Raw genomic sequence first — 24558 nt, 5'->3', positions numbered from 1 at the left:
TGGGCGTGCCAAGATGTTAGCAACTGAAAACAGTCTCTAACATCGCTATCTCCTATTACCAACTTTTGGAGATATTCGGGCTAAGCACGAATATCTCCAAAAGCTAACACCTGCCCTGAGCAGTTCTTAGCCATGTTATCCAATGGGAGGTGGATAACATGGCTAAGAGCATTAGCTCGGTAATGCATGAATATCGCTGACTTTTCAGCGATATTCATGCATTGCGGCGATTTTTATCGCATTTGCGATAAACCTTGGTAATACCAAGGTTTATTTGCGGTAAAAATCGCCGCAGCTTAGCGGTAAATTTTTATCTCTATCCAAGCAATAGCGATAATTATCGCTATTGCTTGGTAATATGCCCCAAAGTCCCTATGGCAATGAAGCAATGAACTGCTGGTGGTTGGGGTGGTGGGGGGCTACAACGCTGTTTGATGCTTTGAAGAAGAGCTTTCATCTCTCAGGTCAAAGTAGTGAAATTGTGAGGCACAGTGACAGGAGTGCAGGTGTACACTACAATGCCTGTGAATGTTGTGGCTCACCCGCAGGAGTCGGTGAGATGTAGGGAAGAGGAAAGTAATAAAGTAAAAATAAAAGTTGAATACCAATATTGAAGATCCATGAGGCACATTGAACACATAATTTATTTATTTATTTGGATTTCTCTAGAAAACACAGACACGGCAAATAGAGGAATTAATTGAAAAATGAATAATTCCAAGATCTTTTAATTAGAGGCATGGCTTTATGTGGCTTTATGTGACCCACCTCTACAATCGATATGAATTAAATTATTGGGACGTATGCATAAAATGAACTGCAATCTCAAGGATCTATATTTTATTTATTTTTACACTATAACTTGGCACTTTGAAATTCCAGATAGAGATTGATGGATGAAATAAAAACTCTTTGACATTGTGACAATGCACATTTGTACCAACTTTGTGACAGTGAGCACTCAAGTTAAAAGATGTTTCTGCCTCGTTAAACATTACGTTTCAACGAGGAACCACCCTTCTCACCAGGGTCCCTGAATGAGGACTCTTTGTGAATCTACACCTTGGATGGTTTAGAAATGCAGTGAAAGACAAAGGGCCCGATTCACAGAACTAACTTAAGAAAAATTCCTAAACTTACTACCATTTTGGTATTGACAGAAGGCACTTACTCATTTTGGTATTGACAGAAGGCACTTACTCATTTCGGTATTCACAGAAGTTAGGAGACTTAACTTTAGGACTCCTAAATGCCTTGTGTAAATATCGAAAGTCTTAAAATTAGGATTTTTCTCAATTTATTAGTAGTAAAGTTAGGACTCCTAACTTCTGTGAATACCGAAATGAGTAAGTGCCTTCTGTGAATACCAAAATGATAGTAAGTTTAGGATTTTGTCTTAAGTTAGTTCTGTGAATCGGGCCCTAAATCTTTCTGAACTATAAACAGGAAGATATAAAGGCAGTGACTCATGGAGTGTCAGTGCCAGAGAGCTACAATGTTCTGAGGACAAAATGATGGGAATTCGGAGGAGGAAGAAAGAATGTATTTTCGGAAGACAACAGTAGCAGAATGCCTCTCGTGGGTGTAGTATGAGGGCCGTAGATCGCTGGGAATCAGATTAGGAGTGGAATGACCGCCTGTGAGCTTTCTTAATGGAAGTGCCTTCCAAGCCATATAGCAAGAACAGAAATCTATTTTCTTTCATAGTTATTTCATACTTTCTGCTGAATTGCTTTTAAGTTAAAATAGAAGTGTTCATGTCCCTAGGCACACCATCACTGTTATTTCAATTTGGGAATTGAGTTAAAATAATGTTTTGCTATCGGCCTGCCTTCTTCAAACAGCTTAATCTTGCTCACCAGGCAATACCACTTACACAATTTGGTGTGGTCCTCTTTGACTGCTGGTTATGCCCTCAGGTTTCATTACACTAGGCAGGTTTGCCCTTCGCACCATGGACTCCGTATAGTGTTGAAACGCCTATAAAAGGGGTGGTCTTGCTGACTCCTCCAAGATACTATCTTTGTGCGCCTTGCAGTCCTTTCCTGTGTCTCAAGAACATTGGTGTTCGCATTAAAGTGACGGCACTTTCAACTAATTAATAGAAACACAAGTATCCACACAGCTCACAACACATTCTCGAGGAATGATGGTTGCTCTAATAACAAGACAATTAGCAAAAACGTTTGCCAATGTGCAATGTTCCCCAATTTGTTGAGTTTACTAATGTACTGCCCAATATATAATGTAAATGTAATGATGATACTTGTAAAGCGCTCTGCTACCCCATCTCGGGGTGTCCTGGCGCTGAAGACCGCTGGGGAACCCGTCCTGGCTTTCCCTGTGAGATGGTCCCTTCTGGGTATCTCCAAGGTGAAACCAGGCATCCCCGGCGTCTGTGGGGGCCGTTGTAGAGATGAGGCAAGCTTAATGCCCAGAGTTGCCGAGTGTGATCCCTGGTTAGAGTAGGCACCGAGGCGAGAATTATCGAGTCTGTTGACCTTGGTCCACAACCCTGCCGCGTTGGGAATTGAACCCTGGTCCCGGGCCGTTCTCTGCTTCCGGGTCTGCCGCCTCTAACCAGTGAGCCACACCACTCCACAATATAGCAAGGCAGAACTCTTTTACAACCATCTTTGACCCACCTTGCTGGGCTCTGGGGTCAAATTACATGACAAAGGAACAGAAGGAAGGGATAACTTTATACCAGCTCGGTAAGAAAGCATAGGGCACCAAGATAGGCCTTGAATAAAAATATTAGGAAGGAGTGAACTTATTTCCTGTAAGAATTCCACCTTGGGAAACATGGAGGGTACACTATTGGTTCCTTCATAATAGCATTGCTACTTTAAATCCTTTGGTCTGTTCCCTCTTACTAGGTCGAAATTCTACTGCATGAACACCCTAAGTGAGGCTGGTCTGAATGCTCAGCATTACAGACAGCAAAGTGCATCAATATTACTTTACAGATGTTAATCCTATGAGGCAAGAGGCTGGGATTGTCTACAGGGTTTAAACATACAGCCAGCCCCATCCTGGTAGTCTCTGAAGCACTGGGTACATCATATGAAAGCATAGGTACTTTTAGTCCATGCAGGACTCTAGGTATGTGAGGAAAAGGGGTTAAAATGCAAAACACTGGATCAGCAATTGTACCCTGTCTAGAGATTGTGAACTTTCAAAAGATTGTAGAAACTTGCAGGCTCTGGCCTTCGACAGAAGAGACCATTTTCTGAACATCTCAGTTATGGTATAGCGTGGTTTGGTTATTTTAGACATGTCCTTCCAGGCCAAACCATGCCACAGTTGTCTTAGGGTATATTTTTTATACTTAGTATACATCAAGACGATGGTTCTTTGCTTGAGGGAAACATCAAATCGCGCTTTAGCGCTTGGAAAAGGCTAGTGATGGACGCTGCCCATGCTTCCTTTTGGTGCTGTGTGCGAGAACTGGAGGCTCGGTAGGCCGTGTAGGCCATTGTCAGCAATGTCCGCTCAAAATCTTCTTTCTTGAGGACCCCATGGACATCAGACAGCCTAGCGCCCAGCCGGCGGACTTCAGTGATGCTCTTGGGGATGACGTCATTGCAGATGATATCAAAGGTGGCAGCCTTCCTCAAGGTGGACAGTTCGGCATCCTGAATGTGTACTTGTAGGTCACTGCCAATGTTGAGACCTGTCAACAAAAACTGAGAGAAACATGGAAACAATGTATAATGAGAAGTAATTATTTATTAGCACATGATCTATGTGTCTCAGTATGTATGTCTTTGACAGGTGAACCCACCCTGTGTGCTTGGAAGTGTCTGTAACAAGTAATATCTACTTCAAGACTAATGCTTCCACCACAATTGGAATATGAAAAGTCATCATAGTCATCATAAAAGTGAGTGTGTGTTGTATCCCTAAAATATATCTGCATTGAGGGAGCCTGCTTATGACCACCTCTGGGTTCAGTTCCATTTGTGGCCCAACAGTAATACTATTAGTCTAAAATCAGTGTAGGGATTTTCTTCATTTAGATGGGGCATGAGAAATGTGGTTGACTCTGGTATGGGCTTGTTTGCAGTGATTTAGCCTCCATTAAAAGGTCAAAGTTGATTGTGGGGGAGATGTACTAATTAAGTTTTGGACTGAGGAGCATATTATCAAGATGTGCGTTAAAAAACGCCCATTGCACATTTCCCTATCGCCGGCTATCGCCGGATTTTATTGCTGTGATAGAGCGTAATTATCAACTCGTAGGCGATATTAAATCCGGCGATAGTCGGCAATAGTGAACATTAGTGCGTGAAAACAAGCGTTGTTGTCATGCGCTAATGTCTGTCTTGATAATATGGGGGGATGGATTCAGCTTTATGATCCACACCCCCATGTTATCAATGCCTAACACCTGATCAAAGCAGGTGTTGGGAGACCTGCGATAAACTAGTTTATCGCAGGTCCCCTTCTCACAACGCCTGCCTCGATAATAGGGTGTTACCACCTCCAACCACATTTTACATGTGGTTGGACGTGGGAACGCCCACTTTGCATGTCATTAGCGATGTTTCTCCCTGACATGCAAAGTGGGGCGATATGAGGCTGAGGCAGGCGTAAGCATGCCCTTGTTGATAGAAGTATCGCCGCTTTCTCGGCACAATTCGCCGAAAAAGCGGCGATACTTCACCTTGATAATATGGCCCTCAGTGCTTATGGTGTGCATCAGCACTGGTCGACTATGAGTACAAGCCATGCACCTCATGAAATACCTGTGCAGTGGACTAAATAAATTGCTCATGAATGGTTCAGATTGAGCTTTAAGAATGTTTGGCAAATGTGAGATTGTGTCTGTATCTGTGTGTGCTCCACACGAGGTTAACTAACTCCTACTATATCTCTTGGTGTCCTGATCTTTCGTTCTAAGACCAAGTGAACTTTGCCTTTGCTTCCCTTCGCATCAGTCTCTCCATGAGGTCAGTAAATGCCCCCAATGCTCACCTGTTTCTCTCTGTATTAGTCATTGAGAAGATAGTGCTGTGGAGAGAGATACATAAAAATTTGTTGGAAGGGAATAGTGGCTATCTAACGTTTACGTACTTCATACAGAAGGTCCACGTCTTCCAGCGAAGTTTGAAGAATAGGGTTTAGTGCGGCAGCAGATGATCTCCTCACACGCTGAGCTGCCGGAAAAAGTGGGGCTGAAAGACATTTGAGATGGTGGAACAAGTGTTATAACATTTCTGACATCTGCAAAGTGGAGAATACTAACAATAAATGCAACAGGAGAACATATTTTTAGGATTCTTCTAAAAGCAGACTTTGTTTTTGGTAGGCAGCACCTTTCCACCCCCTTTCTGCAGTTTCTCTCGTGAGATCTTTATTCCTGCGCTGAAATATTAACTTCACAATTTTAAGCCCATGCTCAACTTGGATCACATCATCATCAGTTTTGGTGCATATACAAAGGGAAGGGGGCTCTTCCAGTAGAAAAACTATTCTTAACACTTGTGAGACAGTGAGTTCTGCAAACCTAACCCACCCGGATTTTTTACTTTTTGATCACCTGGTTTTCAACCTTTTACTGTGGGGGAGCCTCATATCCTGTGACTCGCCCACAAGAAAACTCATGATAAATGGACTGCACATGTTTACCGCCAGAGTCCGCCTTTAAAGATAAGGCCACTGTAAAGCAGCACGGGTAAGAGGCACTTGGCTGGTTACACGTAAACACGTGTGTCCACGCGTGTGAGGGCTGCGCCTGAGACACTCATTTTGTGCGCAGCCTGGTAACTGTGCACAGGTAGCCTGGCTCAGAAAGAACTCTTCAGGATTGACCTGGGGAAGTCTTCATAATGTTAGTGTACACTCATAGGGAAAGTCAGTGTGGTTTACTGTCTTGTCTGCAGTGACACTTCATTCTACATCAATGGGGAGGGCTGCCTTAGAGTGCAGCTTTTCTTCACTTTGGCCTACAGAGACCAAAGACATGTCTAATTAGGGTATAACATGTATGGGAACATTAATTCTGTGAGTTCCAAAGAGATATCTGTACAGTTTTCAGGTCATCCAGGAATGTCATATTTTTCTGGCTCAGCTCAGGATCAGAGCCCCGGCCTTATGTCACCCTTCAGTGCTAAGTTTATAACATTTCTCCCCAGTGCCAGGAACAAAGGCCTCCTCACAAAAAAGAGCAATTAACAGTGATTCCATCAGCTCCTGAGGAAAGGGATGGGGCAGTTGCTCCTCATCAATCAACCAGCTGTCACACTGTGCCAGGGATGGGCCTGCCCAAGCCTACTCAACAAAGGAAGGAGCCCAGACCTCTGGAGCCAACACATGAAGGAGCTCCCTTTGAAAATTTGCTGGGAAAGGTCCTGGCAGTGATGTCAGCAAGGGGTGGAGCTGATTCTCCAGAGCAGGTGTGGCAAGTGACTCCTGGGTGACGTCATTTCGACTTGTCAGGTTGTGCCGGAAGGTTGGAAAAGGGGCTGAGAGGTGATGGGACACCCCAGGATAGGCCAGAGGTGCCTCACTGCTAGACCCTCCCACCCCCACTTAAAAGGTCTTGCTCAGGGGGAGAGCTCCCTCGTGGTTGTATTTTTCTGCTGGACAGTGGGACTGGAGGCAGCCGCCATGGACAATTGGTAGCAAGAACCCCCTGATTATCCATCTGGACTCAGGATTCTGACTTCACTTGACTCTAGGTCCAGTGGGGATCTCCCCAGGACCAGGCAAGTTGGTCCTCTTACACCCCCTGAGGACTAGTTGGGAGAAAGACTGGATTTCTGCACCAAGGAGGCGAGAGGCCCAGAGGAAACCAAGGAGAAAGGCTGGCACAGAGAGCCAGTGAAACCAACTCCCTGCAAACTCATCACCTCTGAGGCCAGAAGGCCAAAAGAAAGTGCTCCAGTGGCTAGGGCTTGCCACCAGGAGCAAAACAAGACCAAGATCACGCAAAATGACCCAACGGGGCCGGAGATATCAGCATGAGAAGGAATTTGACCTTTGACCCCCAAGGCGATCTCAGAGCACATGTAGCTCCGTAGCCCGGCTGATTTAAAGCCCTGGGGTGGGGCAGGGCCCAGGGTTCAGGAAAGGAGGATTCCCTATTTTTTTGCTGGGAGGTGGCATGTGTGGGACCCCCTCCCCAGTGTTCCAGTGGGCTGGGGGACCCCAAACCACAGGCCAGTTGCATGATTGGGAGCCTGGTATGCCAACACCTGGCCCCTAATGATGCCAAAGATGGGTAAGCTCTTTCACCCTTCGTCTGCAGAAGGAGAGCGAAGGACAGGGCCCAGGACCCCATCCCTGGGCCCCAAGAAGAAATGGAGATAGGAGGAGAGCTGCAGCGCTCCCCAGATGTGGCTGGCCCTCCCTGCTCCCCGTGACCATGTTCAGAGGCAGCGGGAGGCCTCCACAAATCTTCGCACCTTGCCCCCAAGGGGAGGTGGCAGGGCAGAAGAAACCTGCCTGCTCCTGCAGCAGCACAAAGGAGAGCTGGCGGGTGCAGCCAGGGTTGGACTCCCCGGGCTGCCTGAGAATGCCCAGGGGTGCCCAGAGGAATGGACACCACCAACAAAATGAAAAGGTTGCATGGCGCAAAGCAGTGCGATGAAAAAACACACCAAAAGAAAGGCAGTAGCTCTCCTTGAAGCAGAGTGAGAACTGCTCATTACCTATGCACGCTTCTGAGGGAGCGCCCCATAATGCCCTGTGGGGCTCGTTCGTTTGTCACAGTTTTTCGCTCTGCGGTGGCCCAAGGATAGCTAGGCCACCACCAACAAAGTTACAAAGTGTGAGGGGAGCTTCAGGAGTGGCGGAGCCTCCCACCAAAAGGAATTAAGGAGCCTCCCACCCTAAGTGTGGTGGGACTGAGAAAAGATGACTACCCCAGAGTTTTCCCTCGAATTTATGCCTCCCCTTTCTGGAGCAACTCTCGGGGTGAAATCTATGACTGCAATTGCAAGGTGAGTAAAGATTTGAACATATTGTACAATTCTCTCTAGGGGTGAAGTTAATGGTTACCAATTATTAGTAATCAAAATGCGGTGCTCTCTAGGGGATGTTTATTTAATTGCATTTTCAATGTTGAAAATATTGAAAAAGCACACAGACCCATGAGAAATGGCTATTTAAGTTTGTTGGAATACTGTATTTGAAGAAAGATGTTGACAAGAATTACTGCTCAAACAATATATACTTTATTATCCCAATTAAACGCTTTTTGGAAAGAATAGCATTGACAGTGATTATTGGATAACAGGCATGTGCTTTATTAACAGTAAGAAGTGCATTTCCACATAATTATTTGTGATTACTACATTTTCTCCTAAAATTATGCTATTCTGACATGTGGTTTGTTAGTCTGGACCCCGTTAGGTGTCCAGAGGTGATTACACAATGGCCTCACAAGGTATTTCCATCAGCCTTATGTACATTTCTAAAGTAGTGCGCAGTATTGAGTAGTGTGCATGTAATAAATGTACTTTTCCTTTTCTGAAGTAAAAGCACAGACTGGCCAATCATTTATTGAGTGTTATAATTGCATGCCAGCAAAAGGTGATTAGCCCACACCACCTCCCCGGAGTAGGCCTTGGACTGCTCTGCTTCGCTACCCTGAGAGAGAGTCAAGTGCTACAATGGGGGTTTGGTTCCCAGGGAAGGACAAATGTGGCCCCATTACTTGTGCAGGCCTCACAACTAATGGCCTGTTTTCCTACAGCACTCACGTGTCCTGCTTTGTATGCTTGCTGTATAATGCAGAACATGCAAAGTAGGACAAACAAGGAGAAATGAATAACACAAGAAGGTATAACATTGTGGTAAAAATCACGGTCTATGCATATTTGTAGATAGGAATTTGTATCAAAACCTATGGATGGATGCATGGGAATGTCCAAGTACAAACTATTGAACACCCCTTGATGTAAAGTAATGTAAAGCAGTGCATAGCACAACTTAGCTTTACTTTTGGAAACTATCCATGCAAATCCTGATTTGTATTGGATGGTAGATCCCAGTATAACACTTTGAATCAGATGTGCGTTACAATTCGTTAGTAAATCTGGACCCATGTGTGTATCTCATGAGCAGCAGCAGAACGAAGGCAGTCAGCCAACTGGCTAACCATAAGTTAATGTGATGTGGGTATAACCTGCCAGGTCACTGCTACGTTTCAGTATTTTGCTCTCCTCTTTTGGAGGGAGAAGTGCTGAAAACGCAGCTGCTGCTGTTAACCAAGAAATGAAATAGGGCTGCAGGAGAGTAACATTTCAATCCATCTGAGAATGCATTGCAAGCACTTCAGAATGTTATCTATTTGCATTCTGAAACGGGAAATGAACTCTAATGAATTAAGGGCCAGATGTATGACAGTTTTAGCAGTCGTAAATGGAAAATCGGGCCATTAGCGACCTATAAAACGGGTTGTAGCATGTACAAACTCAATTTTTCGAATCGGTAACATATTACCGACTCGCAAAATAGGGTTTGTGAATCACAATTAGGAAGGGGCGTGGCAAGGGTGTCTTTTCCGAATAGCGTGTCGCTGGAGGGTGTGCAATTGTTTTGTGACCGCAAATGCGGTCACAAAACAATCACAGTTTACCACCTACTCCAAATAGGTAGTAAGTCAGTCGCAAACGGCATTCCCCAGGGTGCCCTTCCCTTTTGTGAATGTATGCGAAAATAATTTTTATAGAGCAGGCAGTGATACCACTGCCTGCCCTTAAAAAATTTCAAGAAAACTTTTCAGATTTTTGTTTTAAACCCATCCCGTTTTCCTTATATGGAAAATGGACTGCATTTGAAAAAAAGTTGTTTTATTCAAAAAGTAAACACAGACATGGTTGTCTGCCGTCCCCAGCAGGCCACCATCCCTGTCACTATAGCCCATTCCCAATGGGTCACAAATTGCGACCTGCCTCACGAAATATTGATGAGGCAGGTCATTTGCAACCCCATTGGGAATTGCTAAATGTGTTTTGTGAGTCGCAAACAAATTGCAATTTGCGACCCACCAAACGGAATGACTGTACATCTGGCCCCAAAACTTTCCAATCCTGCTGGAACAACAGAAAGTAAACCGGGTTCATGTGAGCCTCATTTTCCTTTTGTTCCTGACATTGCCTTTGTGATTTTTGAGGCCTGGAGTAGCAAAGGCATTGTCAGGGGTAGCAAGAAGCAAGACATGGGTTGCAGCTGCAGCCCCTGATGACCTCTAAATGAATTCTATGGGAGAGAGAGTTCCCCCTCAGCTGTCCCCTGTGGCTGCTAGTATACCCAGACCCTTGCAAATTGCAAAAAAATGTTTAGCCTATAAGGGCAGGAGAGCACCCTCTGCAGTCACCCACTTCTTCAGCTCCTGCAGCCACCTGTGGTATGTTGTGCTTACAGTGCTTTTCCAGTTGCAGGTTGTTGGAAAACGAGGCAGCATCTGTGAGGCCTGCACAATTAACATGACTACATTAGTCCTTCACTAGGAACCAAACAACCAATTTCAGAGCCTGACTCTCAGAAGGTAGCGTTGCAGAGCAGTCTGAGGCTTACTCAAGGAGGTGGTGTGGGCTAGTAATCGCCATTTGCAGGTGCGCAAAAATAACACTCAATAATTGATTGTCCAGTCTGTACTTTGCTTTATGAACGTAAGAGTACATTTATTAAATGCACACACTACTCAATACTATGCACCTAGCTGTTGGAATTACTTTGGGACATTGCATAACATCGCCACCCCTTCCGCAGGGGGGTAGGGTCGAGTACTACCACTCCCATGTATGAACATCATCTTGCCCCCAATTCAGTTAGTTGAAAATAACCTGGAGCGAGGGCCCTGCGCACTGGCACCATCCCAGTGGCGACCCCCCCCCCCATTATCCCAACTAGCATTTAAAATAGGTAACCCTGCCTTGGTGACACACAACTCTGACTGAGCATTTCCTACTGACCATGAAGTACACACCTCTACATCTTAAGGGCTAGGAGTTTGGGTTCTTCACCTAAGCGCAGCAGCAAGAATACATGTTTAAGCATCACTTTAGAATGGCAGTACTCATCACATTTGGGTATCATTAGAATGCATTGCAATAAGAGCACCTAAAGGCATCACAGATTAAATCACAGGATTACGCATATACAGTCAGACACCCTAGCAGGAATGTCTGACAACATAACTCTACTTTGCTTATGAAATCACCTTACCAAGGAACTTCACATTACACAGGTAAACTTCAGTCCCTCTAAAAGAAATAACTGTTAATAGAGGCATTTCTGGTGCAATTACACCTCTTCACCTCCAGGGGATGCCCTTCTCCAGACATCCCCAACTCAGCCTTTCACTCCTTGATTCATTTCTCCACCCTCAGCTGTAGAACAAAAGTTCCACCCGAGAAGGTGTTAAAATGCTGGCTAAACCCTTGAGGGGTTATTCTTTTCAAGTCCCCATGTGACTTAAGGAGGGACTTCTCTTCGTGCTGGGGGGAGACTGTGCTTCTCCAGCAGCTCCCCCAGCACCTTTGCACCTGTGTTGTGGTGACCCTGTTCTCCAGGGGCCACTACAAGCAGAGAAAAAATGTTGTTTGCCGTTGCAGACTAGTGCTGCTCAAGCCTCTGGGTTTTGTTCAAAATAGCGTTGTCCAGGGTCTCCTGCCACATGGTCTCTGAGAGCCCCTTCCCACCAGGCTTCCTTCCCTCCAGAGCGGTCTGGTGCCTGGCACCAGGTGTCAGCTACTGAAGGATGAACCTGTAGCTCCACCCATCTTCTCTCCTTGGCGTGGAGGCCTAAGCTCTTGGAAGAAAGGTTATCAATTCAGCCTGCTGAGGTTAGCCCCCAGCTACGCCCTGGTTATGGCTGACTCAGAGAAATATGACATTTCTGCATGACCCAATCGTAGTACAAAAGGACTTTGGACTCTGCAGAATACTTCTTCTCACACCCGTTACAGTGGACTTTAGTGCCTGTCTGGAATCTGTAGGCCTTAGGAAAGTTAATCTAGCCCATGGGCTCCAAATCCCTAAAGGGGAATAATGAAGTGAAACACAGTAAAACACACTGAATTTCCCTGCCATGTTTCTTCCCAGTGTATAAAGCCAATTCCACGTCGCCACCCAATTCTGCATAAGTCCTGCCATACCATTCACCTTGTATCTGCTCTGGGGCTGCGCACGCCAGGAATCTCCCCTACGCACCCCGCCTACGTGTGCACAAGCACGTACACAGGTGTCTGCATGTAACTAGCCCGGTGTCCCTTAATCCAGCTGCTGCTCAGTGGCCTGGTCAACCCAGGGGGACACCAATAAAATCCCCATGCAGTCTCTTTTATCCTGAATTCAGAGTGTGTGAGTCACAACTTATGAGGCTCCCCCACAGTAAAAGATCAACAATTAGGTGCTCATAAAGCGAAACATCCGGGGGCCACAGTGTCAGAACCACCTTCTAACACAGGTATTGCTAGTTTGCTAGCACTGATGCCAAGTCAATGAAGAGTGTTGTGACCTTCTTAGTCTTCGGGCGAGCAAATAACCCAAATAGATACTGTGCTGGGGAACAGGGGCTATCCCTTTCTGGAGTGCATAGTTTCTGTGACTTTCTCCCAGTATTCCCTAAGGACATGGCAATCCCAAGTCCATATCATGTGATAAAATGCGACAATGGGGCATAAGCATCTAGGGCAGGTGTCTCCAAACTTTTGTGTAACAAGAGCTACTTATGTTGCATGAAAATCATACCGAGCTACTAATATTTTTAGTGTGGTAATTGTGATCATGCCAGAAAAGATTACTTAAGTGGATATTCCATGCAAGATTGCCCACGGTATCACTTCAGTACATCGGACATAGTTGCAATCCGTATCTTAAACAGGTCTTTATCAATTTAGACTGCCTCTACATGGGTAATACATGACAGCCATAACCGCAATGCCCTAGCACCAAGGTTTAAACATTAATAATAAGTCTCCCTAATGCCTCATGATTTATTACTCAAATTTATGGTATGAAAATACACACAATTTCATCCTGAATACACACTTTTCAAATATGTGGTACATATGTTAATTCAGCTAATTCAAGTAGGACAGCTACTTTTAAGTAGCTGGAGAGCTACTCATTTGGGATGCCTGATTTAGAGCATACAGCCTGTTTCCCTGGGATTATTATGTTAATTCTTTTGGGTGTTAAGTAGGCCCTGTATATGCGATACAGCTGGATTATGCGGAATCTGTCATTTCTAGAGATTTTATTTCACTTATTTTTTATTTTAATACCTTTATTTTTCAGTTTTATAAAACAAAAACAAAAAATCATCAGTCAATGATATGCATGGTGAACGACAGGCTTAAGAAAAAATCCTAACTTAAGTCTGTCTTAAGACAAATTTAAGACAAAATCCTAACTTCTGTGAATACCAAAAGTAGTAAGTTTAGGATTTTGTCTTAAGTTAGTTCTGTGAATCGGGCCCATTGGGAGTACAAGAATCTATCCAATTGGACGTGTAGTGCATGTCGGCCCGAGTTAAAGGGGTAGTCCCTCTCCCCAGTGTAAATACCCCAGAGAATCAACAAGGTGCTATTGTTCAACCTAGCTCCTGAATGCCACAGCCACCTTGACTACTGAAAATGTAAATGTAATGTAAAGGTGTATTTATATAGCGCAGCTTTCACTCCAAGGAGCATCTTGGCGCTAATATGGAATCCAGAGATGGAAACAAGGCTGGTTAGCTGCTAATGATAGAAGGTTAGGTGATCAAATCAGAGTTTTGCAGAGTATGTCCGGTGCACTAAAGATCCAGGGGGCATATTATCAAGGGAGTTTATCTCTGCTTTTTTGGCTTTAAAAGCCAAGAAAGCGGAGATAAAATGATCTCCCTATTACCTAGCTGTCGCTAACACCAGTTAGCGACAGCTAGTAGGAGATATCGACCATCTTGGGCCCCACTTTGCATGTCAGTGATATTTATCACTAATGACATGCAAAGTGGGCGTGCCAAGATATTAGCGACTGGAAACAGACGCTAACATTGCTATCTCCTATTACCAACTTTTGGAGATATTCGCGCTTAGCGCGAATATCTCCAAAAGCTAACACCTGCCCCTGAGCAGTTCTTAGCCATGTTATCCAATTGTAGGTGGATAACATGGCTAAGAGCATTAGCTCGGTAATGCATGAATATCGCTGACTTTTCGGCGATATTCATGCATTTCGGCCGATTTTTATCGCTTAGGAGATAAACCTTGATAATAGCAAGGTTCCTAAGCGATAAAAATCGCCGCAGCTCGGCGATAAAAATATTGCCGCTAAGCCAACATAGCGATAATTATCGTTAGTTGTTGGTAATATGCCCCCAGGTTTTAAGTGCCTTCCTAAACACAGACTCGGATGCAATCTGGCGAAGTTGAGGTGGTAGTTTATTCCATGCATTTGAGCTTATGACTGTAAGTGATTTTCCTCCATTTGATATCAATCTGAAAGTTGGAATAATCAACAGATTGCCGTTGGATGATCTTAAACTTCTGGAGGGAACACAACGCTTAAAGCCAGTTCGAAGGTATTGGGAGCCTAGGGAATGAAAGACCCTGAACGTGATGATAAGTACCTTAAACAGAACGTGTTTGTGAATTGGCAGCCAGTGCAGGATATCTAGTGCCGTAGAAGCAGATGATCCCCTGGGCCACTTCAGTACTAGCCGTGCAGCCGCATGCTGGACCATCTGTGGCTTGTGCATCACTGATCTGTTGGTGCCTGCAAATAGGCTGTTACAATAGTCCAGCCTAGATGTAATAAGGGCAGCGGCAACAGTTTGCCTGGCTGGGAAGGGAATCAGGTTGAAAAATGTATTTAGACTTTTTATGATGTGGAAGCATGTACCAGCAACTGCCAGTGTTTGCTGTTTAAATGATTGGGTAGTGTCAAATGGTATTCCTAGATTCCTGGATACGTTTATTGTATTAGGGGGAGGAGTGGCATTTTCTGGCCACCACAGATTAGGCGTGAAAAGGTTTTGTTGGACAAAAGGCAGGATTTCATTTTTTCCGAGTTACACCTGAGACGGTTATTGTTCATCCATCTGAAAGTCGCTGTGAGGCAATTGTGGAGATTTTCGTCCGCCTGAGTAGTGTCCCTGGCCAAGACCAGAATTAGCTCTGTATCGTCTGCATATGAGATGGTGTTTATATTAAAGGACGATATTAGCTTGATCAAAGGGACCATATATGCATTGAAAAGGGTCAGGTTGAGGCTCGATAATTGAGGTACCCTGATATGAGTGCTTTTTCTTGAGAGCTATATTGTACTAGTGTGATCACTTGGCGTCTTGCAGAAAGTTCTTTATCCACTCTAGGACACTGCCAAATATGCCAAATGATGCGAGACGGTCTTAAAGAATGACATGTGAGACCATGTCGAAGGCAGCTGACAGGTCTAATAGCACCAGGGCTGTTTTTTTCCCTGGTCCAGGTCTGCTCTTAGGGTTTCCATGGTATACAATAGAGCAGATTCAGTCGAGTGTTGGGATCTAAAACCTGATTGATTAGAGTGCAGCGCATTAGTTTTCTCTAGGAATGTAGTGAGTTGGCTATTAACAGATTTTTCTGTCAGCTTGCACAGACTAGGTAGGAGTGAGATGGGACGAAGATTAGAGAGAATCGTAGGATCCACCAATTGGTTCTTTTGGAGGGGTTTTACTGCAGCAAGTTTCCATTTGTTGGGATCTTGGCTGTGCGAAGCGAGGAGTTTATTATATTATTAATAAGGGGGTTCACAATGTCGATGAGGACGTGTAGTAGGGTAGGGGGGAAGGGATCAAAAGGGGAGCCTGATTTGATGGACAAGATTGCCATGCGCGATTCTTCCATCGAAAGTTGTCATACAAGCTCTGTCTGTGCCCGCAGAAAATTCCTTATTTATGGCGGAGAGAGTAGGAGGGGGAAGTTTTTTAAGGGTCTCAAAACTTTTTCTTCAAAGAAATCTGCTATATTATTACAGAGGCTTTGCGAGGGAGGAATCTCTTGATGTAAACTATTGGGATTTGTGAACAGGTTAGCTATTTTAAAGATCTCTTTCTGATTGTTGTTGGAGGTTTTAATAGCCTATAATATACTTTTTTTGTGGCTATGATCAGAGCATGATATTTTCTGCGTTCAATTTTGTAGATATTAAGCTCATTTTCATCGTAATTCCGGCGCCGTCTGCGTTCTAACGCCCTAACGCGGCCTTGCAGTTCTTTTAGTGATTGTGAAAACCATGGGGCAGAGGGTTTCTTCTTAGATGAACCGTAAGGTGATATCGTGGGTGCCAACCGGTCCCTCAGTTCGTGCATCCATTGCCCAAAAAGCTGGTTGTCTGCAATAGGGTCTCCTACCATGTTGGGTCTTCCCATGAGGGCTTTAGGAAGGAGGTCTGAATGCCCTATAAGTGCCTTCCATCTGGCTGTGTCCTATTGTGGGGCATTTTTTTCTATCCTTGATAGGGGGCCTGTCCTTTAACAGGATCTCAAAGGGAATTAATTTGTGATCGGTCCATGTTTGAGCAACCCGGGGCTTGACTTTAAGGGTATCCAGGTTAGAACAAATACAGTCCAGAGTGTGGCCTGCACTATGTGTTGCAAAAAGGGAGTGTTGTTGTAGGCCAAGTACGTCCATTATCTCCCTGAAGCAAGTTGCTCCAGGGTCCTTGCGTGAGTCAAAATGTAAATTGACGTCGCCTAGCAGAGTAAAATTAGAGAACCTGAGAACGAGGGTGCTAACCACCTCTCCAATGATTTGAAGAAATCATTGGAGAGTACAATAGTGCTCCTGCAAAAGTAAAGGAGTCATGTAACTGAAGGCAGAAACTGATGCTCTCTGCTCCTTTCAGGTCTGGTAGCTGATCTATGTGGTGCACCTAAGAGTGTCGCGATAGATAATTGCAAGGCCACCCCCACGTTGTTCTAGTCTGCCCTTTAGATAGGATAACCAGGAGGGAGGGTGTTCACGATATCTGGATTGCATATCCCCAAGGTTCCTATTAAACATGGGCAAAGAGGGGTAAGAGCTATCTAGGTGTATATCAGTGATGCAATTACCCCCCTAATATTTTTGAGTAATGTGTTAAGTTTGCCATTTACTGCGCCAATTCGCCAAAGTATCATGCTTGGTCATTTATGTTGTCATACACATTAATGAAGGTAATGTCTTTTCCTTCCGGTCTTCCACACAAGATTATGTACCTTCCCTCCACATCCAGAGTTATCTGGGTTTCCTGGAAGGTGAATGACTCCTGGGCAGATCCAGATTAGCATCCCCCTCGCATATGGTGAGTATAAATCATCTTCCTCCTCGATCACTTCTGGAGTGCCTCCATCAGATGCATCTCTAGTAGCATCACTTTCTGAGCCCCCTGAGATATCATACACCTGCACGCTGTATCAATTTGTCATGTTGTTAAAGCACCCACATTCCACATTATGACTTTAGATGCCCCTGCGAGCTCATCTATGGATTACAAGTTCCTCACACGAGATTCCCCCTGTTAGACCTCACAGACTAAGGTTTGATGTTTCTCCATATGTTTTGCCTTCACCACTCCTGTTTGCCGGAATTCGTTTTTGTTGGCTTTAGGATTCTGTGCACTTTACCATTGTTAACCAGTGCTAAAGTTCTTGTGGGCTCTCCTTAAAACATGGAAAACTGGCCTAAACCTGATTGCAGCATCTAATTTACTTTCTTTATTTAAGTCCCTAGTAAAGTGGCACTACATGTACCCAGAGCCTGTAAATTAATTGCTACTAGTGGGCCTGCAGCACAAATCGATCCACCCACTTAAGGAGCCCTTTATAACATGTCTCAGGGCTGCCATTGCAGCTCATGTGCAGTTTTAAACTGCCAGTTCGAAGTGGCAAAATAAACCTTTTCCCAGGCCTAAACCACCTAATACATACTAGTCATCCCTAAGGTAGGCTCCAAATAACCCATAAAGGAAGGTGCTTTGTATTTAAAAAGTAGGATGTTTTACATGTACTAGTAGTCCAGATCGACCAAATTCATTTTTCACTACTATGAGGCCTACCTCTAACATTGGGTTATCTTATTACATTTAATAAGTGCTTACAATTGATTGTGAATCATAAAAAGGGGTGAGAAAGAGGTCCGGATACAGAGGACTCAGCCTCCTTTACTCAATCTAACAACCAAGAAGAGCGAGGACGGGATAACTTTACCACCATGCTTCTTTTAACTGAACTCTCCCAAAGTGATCCTGGCTGCTCACTCGAACTGGTACCACCAGGCGCCGAGCAACCAGGAAGTAGTGCTGTTGCAGTTGGCCATTTTGTGGGAGTGAGCTCTCTAACTTTCCCCAGCCACCGGACGCCAACGCAAAGCTACCTGTCAAATCCATGGCAGGCTCCACAGTACAAGTTATAATTGAAGCCGCGGGCAGGCAAAATGTGCATGGCAAGGGAGTAGCTTTGACAACGTGAGTAGGCAATCTTCCTCATTTTTCCACAATAAGAGTGTTTATCTTAAGTCTTGCTTTACTTTTCCAGTGAATAACTACAAGTGCCCCTTCCCCCGTTGAGAGAGATGTATGTTTTAGATCTTTTTTCCACAATTTTGCCTGACGACCGATCGCATATTATATTATATTGACATAACACTTTGACATATAATAGTCTACATTGATCAGTAGCACGAGTATCCGATATATTGATATTGGCAAAATCTATGATAATTGATACAGGATTGCACTTGTGGTGAATCAGTGCCACAATTAATGGCCTGTTTTCCCAGTGACCCCATGATTCACACAGCTTCTACAAGTACATCTCCACTAGACTTGCCAACCAGACCTCATTAAAGACCCAAAACAGTGTTATCCTCTTGAAGACATCAGGGCCTAATGACAAGATGAGAAAAAGCATTTGCAATGCAATAGGTCTCGCATTTATGGGTGTTTGAGCTTTTGACTTTGCAAATAACAATGCCTTTTATTTTTGTTTTCGTTTAAAAACGTAAATAAAAGGCATTGTTATTTACAATGCCAATAGCTGAAACTCTTGTAACTGCGAGACCTAGTGCATTGCAATGTTTGATTTTTAAGCTATCTAAATCACTAATGGGCGCCACTTATAATTTGGTGCAGGGCCTATTTGCCATTTGCCTATTTGCCATCCCAGTCCAATCCTGTGCCTTATTACATATGCATTATATCCTACAGCACAGGTGACATAATCGTCAAGTTGTGACAGAGTAACCTGTCCGCCAACTCTAAGTCAGGTCTTAAATGTGAATGTTGGTGGTGGTTTTCCACAGGACACTAGTGGGGGGCTGTCTGCTTGGCAGAGGTGATTTCTCGGCATGAATATACTAGGTGTGAACAGTTTGAGGATTTTTATGTTTCATGAACCATCACTGATTCTTTAATGGTGGGTCTAGGGTCGGTGGGGGTCTGTGGAAGGGTACTGTGATGACATGGCACCTCTCATTCACAACAGCCTGGCAGTTGTCACACGCAGAGCTGCCAATGAGTGAAAAGCTGCTGCCATCGGAGGTGTCAGACTGAAAGCACATGGCACTGAGATGAGCTCCGTGCTGGGTCTGTGCCTGGGGCATAAGGTCCGTGCTTCTGGTGGGAAGTCCTGCACGCAATGCGCAGACTATGCCTGGTATCGCAACAGATGGCCTGGGAGGAGGAAAGCTTGGTTGGAGTGGCACAGCCTGGGTAGAGGCTACAGAGCTTCCTGTGCAGGAGCAACTGAGCGGAGGTGGGGGCGTCTGTGTCTGCAAGGGAAGGGCAGAGCCAATGTGGACGCCTCAGTCACATAATTGCCTAACTCTTCCGGCCCTAGGCATTCGTTTTCACTGAGTTTACAGTACTCATTGGCGCTCCTCTGGACAGTAGTGGCCCATCATTAAGAGCGGAGGGTCCATGTCTTTTTTCTGATGCATGAAGAGTGTCTCTCAGGATGAGCAACGGTCAGCCTTACAGACAAGCTTTATGTTTAGCTCAAGAATCCAGGCGTTGTACATATGCTAATTAAACAGGTGCCTGGCTGCCTGAGCCGAAATGTGCATAGCTAAAGATTTCACAGTCTGATAGGTGTGAGTGTGACCTCGTCATCCCAGCAAAGATTTCTTTCGCCTTCCCCTCATGACGAGGGGGAGCGTCTCTGGTAGAATTGGACTTTAGATGTTGTTTATAGTCTTGAAAATATAGCGCAGAAATAGTTTTTTAGAGCTTTTGCGGCTATTGTAACACTGCCTTAAGCCTCTCTGGTTCAACATATATTAATGATCCTATGGCTTTCCTTTGTGGTGATACCTGGATGTATAGGTTTATTCTAATTCTAGACTGTTTAGCCCTTATGTTGAAAATGCACAGTTTGTCACTCTGTTTTCTTATGTTGGCTTTGACATTAGCTCCGCCCACACTGCTTGAAGTGTTAGCCCCCCTCCTCAAATATTTGAGGTTTTGTCCCACGAAGACAGTGCCTTGGTGCTGCAGAGGGTGGGCGGTGGTGACCAGCGCCTGGGTGTTGGCAAGGAGCCTGTTATGAAAGCCAAGGATCTTTATTAAGGCTGCAGAGCTGGGGGGGTGGGGGGGCGGGAACAGAACCTGGATTGGGGCTCCAGAGGCTGGGGGGGTCACTGGGCCTGGACGTACACTGCAGAGCTTCGGTGGAGGGCACGGAGCCTGGAAGAAGGTTTCCGAGCAGGGGGGGGGGGGGCATAGAGCCTGGAAGAAGGTTTCCGAGCAGGGGTGGAAGAAGGTTTCCGAGCAGGGGTGGAGGGCATAAAGCCTGGAAGAAGGTTTCCGAGCAGAGGTGGAGGGCACAGAGCCTGGGCAGATGGCGTTGGAGACCACTGGACCATGATGTCTACCGCAGTGTTTGAGTTGAGGGCCCAGAGCTGGGTAGGGGCCACACACCCGGTTTGGAGTCTGCAGGGCAAGAGGAATAGAGTGTGGGTGGGGCTACAGAATGTGGGCACACACTGCCGGCCAGAGGCACAGGTGAAAGGCGGTTTTGCCTTGGGGATCCACAAGATAGTTACAGCAGAGATCTTGTCCCCTGGATTCTACGTTCTCTAATAACCTGAGTAATAATCCTGGCGTTCCCACTTGATGACATTGTGTGATCCTCGGGAAATCACAACACGCCATGAGCTCGGTTTCTGTATAAACACAACTGTATCCCTATACTTCCCTATTACTTGCGCATATGTCTCACTGCTCTAACCCCCTCGCTGAGCACCACCACTTTCCCACTGCCCATCTGTCTCACCCTCGACTCCCTCCAGTCTTGGTAAACCATATCTAGGTGTCCCTCCACCCCCCCCCCCTTGCTTATCTCTGTACACCCCCAGGCCTCGGCTGACAGAGCCACACGTCAGAGTTGACACTAATGAATGCTCCTAATTAATTACAGCCCTATCAGGAATCCAATTACAGCCGCTAACTGGCCTCAGGGAGGAGCAGGGGATGGGGGGAGGGCTTTAAATCAGAGGAAAGAGGCAATTTCGGTAGGATCGTCCCCCGTGTGCTGGAATGGTGACGCCCCCTTCTCCGCCACCACCCCCTCCCTGACATGTCCTCCGCCACTCTCTGCAGCTTCAGGTCACCAGTTGCATACGCCACTCATGCCTGCTTTTCACAAATCTAACCCGCGAGGGTGGAGGGGGCACCAACAGTGATGGATGAAGGTGGCATTCAGCCCTGAGACTCGGATTTGGAATATAAGCGAGACATGTTGCAAAAAAAAGCAATTTCCTGTGTTTATTTTCCCTTTCCCCTCTTTTTCTAGCCCTATTGATTTGTGTCAGCAGATGTGAGGAAGGTTGTGCCTCCCCTTTGTGCTGTGGGGCCAGGGGCAAGGCAGTAAGTGCTGTGAGAGGCCAGGGACCTGGAGCCACTTTTTTACAATTGCTGGGTCTGTGACGTCATAAGGGTTCCCATTCACAGTGTTCTGCTGGTGATGCTGGGATAAAGTATGTTTGATAGGAAGGATATTTTCTAAATAGTTATTAAATACATTTCATTTTCACTATCATTTTTATCCTGCCAACCAGCCTGCACAGAGCTCCTTCGATTTATATATGAAAGGAGTCTCGCTAGGCCACGTCCAGATCTATGAGTCTCCCTTATAGTAACGTCCATTATTCTACCTCACTGCATCTCCTTTGGCACACTGCATGCACGTCCTAGCAGCTGTTTTATCTCTGGGATCCATAGTGCGAATGTCCAGAGTAGGGGTGGGCCCAGTGGGAAGGAGGGAGGCGCAACTCGAAGCAGTCTGGCCCTGATCTGCTGCAACTGCGATACCACGAGCAGCGACGATGTCCAGGTCTGTAATGGGCCAACATTTCACCTCAGTAATTTATGGTGTGACATATTAATACGTAAGTACGGTATGTTTGTTCTATTGGCTATAAGTCTATGTTTCAAGTTCGATGGAGGAATATTGGTTGACGTAAGTCGTTTACATTCCTACCTTTTTCTCGACTACCACGGGGGAGCAACTGCATGTCATCACATAAGAGCGCCCTCCCACGAATCGTTTCATTAATTTAAAATGGACAACAACAATCATTAACGGTTTCTTCAGGAAAGTAACGGAGAATCTACGTGCGCACTCTTAGTGACAGAATGGCCAGTTTTAACCGCACGAGACACAATCCTCATTTGTGAACGTTCATTCTCAAACTCTCTTCTTTGTTTACCGCGTTACAGTAGCTGTAACGGAAGATGTGGTCTGATGCGCAGATTGTTGTCAAAGGGTTTCTCCACTAGATGGCACTCTAACTTCATAAATGTTCTTTGGTGGAATGTCCGAGTTCTTGAAGGGGAGGGAGGGAAAGTGCGCGATGCTCGGGCTGTGCCGTGGTTTCTGTGCTGAAGGGAGACATGAGGTGGCACGCGCGGACAGCAGATGTGCACGCGTACGGAGTGCACATCTCCTGTCCGCGCGTGCCACCTCATGTCTCCCTTCGGGACAGAAAGCGGCAACAACAGGCTCGCTAGCGAAACAGCGCATGCGCTGCGTTCGCACGCGAGACCTAAAAAACACAAGCATTTGCAATGCAATAGGTCTCGCATTTGCGAGAGTTTAACCTATTAGCATTGTAAATGACAATGCCTTTTATTTATCTGTTTTGCTAATTAACACTTAAATAAAAGGCATTGTCATCTACAATGCCAATAGCTCAAACTCTTGTAAATGCGATACCTATTTAACGAAGCGGCCGCCATTGTCCCAGGCTGCTCAGAAAGTTAAAGCGTGCATGGCGCGCTGAATGTTGCAGGAAAGCATGTTGTGCCTGCATTAGGAAAAACTCATTAAAAGAAATAGTGCTCGCAGACTAAAAAAGACGCACAGTGTAACAACCGAAGTAAAAGGACAATCCTGATGGGAGGTTGCAAATTAAGGCAAGGCGGTACTAAGGAGGGACTCTTGAGACATTTTTTGTAGGGCACTTAAGTCCTGAATTTCAGGTAAAGGAAGTAAGTCAGACATGTAATGTAAGGGCACTAACGCCATATAATGCAAACTGATTCACTAGAAAAGGAAAAAGCAACACTTAGAACAGCAGTAGGAGCCATCGAGCTTGACTGCGCAGTGACCTCTACCTGGGCCACCTTAGGAAACCATTCTCTAGGTTACTACTAGGGCAGCGGTGAACATGTTCATTTTCCCACATACCTTCAATAGGCCATACTGTAGGCTCATTTATGGATGTTCCTCATGTACAATTTGAACTTACTACTGTATAATGTAAGATGATGTGGCTCCAATTACCCTATGAATCATGTTTCTAGTTCTAGACTTTTCTCTTACATATCAGAGTTTTAGGTGCGATAGTCCAGTAGGTTCATTTGAAGTAAAACTAGACTACATGTCCCAAAATGCACCACTGCTATTTACTGCTGTGAGACACAAAGTATGCATAACAGTAAACCAGTCTGAATGCCTAAGGAAATCTAGGGGCAAAATATGCAAGTTCTCCTTCATTATTTACCCACTATTGCAGATGATTTGTAGTTATAAAAAAAAAAACAGCTGCCAAGTGGTCAGTGTCATGCGTGACACCTTCAGTCAGCATGGCTTTGGGAGGTGTTAAGGTAAAAAAATAAAAGCATCCCCGGCACGCCATGCTACACGCCCGAGGAGCCTGCCTGCCCGAGAAGAGCTACCGGGAGGCGACCAAGGCGGGTGAGTGACGGCACTGCAGTGCCTGCAAGCGCCGCGCTGCTACGACAAAGTGTACTGGAGCAAAGCCCCTCAACAGCCTGTGATTACTTTCTAGCCGCAGTGCGAGCTTATTCAATAAGGGTTTTTTTTAAAAAGGTAAGTGGACAAACATATCGTCTAGCGTCGCAATGCCAGTGTTAATTTCTAAGACAACTGTTCCTTGAAGATTGTTCAAGTATGCTCAAGGCTGACGGTGAAGTTACACCAGGGGGCCGTGAATGCAAGCACCGAGTGGTGCTTCCTTTACAAGCGTATGTACTAAATGGAAAGGCGCGTGTGTCAGCACAAAAGTAAAGGGCGCGCACACACTTTTCCAGGGCAGGCACGCCCAGCGCCGATTCTCTAGGCGCAAGGGGTTA

General features: G+C 45.4%; 1 protein-coding gene across 1 annotated transcript in view; it reads right to left on the bottom strand.

Moving 5' to 3' along the window:
• Window positions 1-626: 626 nt before the first annotated feature.
• Window positions 627-24558, bottom strand: part of FAM180A (family with sequence similarity 180 member A) — a 134210-nt gene continuing 110278 nt past the window's right edge. Inside the window, exons 2-3 of the mRNA XM_086952981.1 lie at window positions 5080-5180; window positions 627-3689 (exon numbers count right to left, since the gene is read on the bottom strand). Coding sequence (XP_086809107.1) covers window positions 3342-3689; window positions 5080-5180 — 449 coding nt within the window. The 3' untranslated portion in view covers window positions 627-3341. The remainder of the gene's footprint in view (window positions 3690-5079; window positions 5181-24558) is intronic.

The sequence above is a fragment of the Lissotriton vulgaris genome, chromosome 1_2 (assembly GCF_964263255.1).
Source record: "Lissotriton vulgaris chromosome 1_2, aLisVul1.2, whole genome shotgun sequence".
NCBI classification, from domain to species: Eukaryota; Metazoa; Chordata; class Amphibia; order Caudata; family Salamandridae; genus Lissotriton; species Lissotriton vulgaris.
This window is presented reverse-complemented; position numbering and strand designations above follow the sequence as displayed.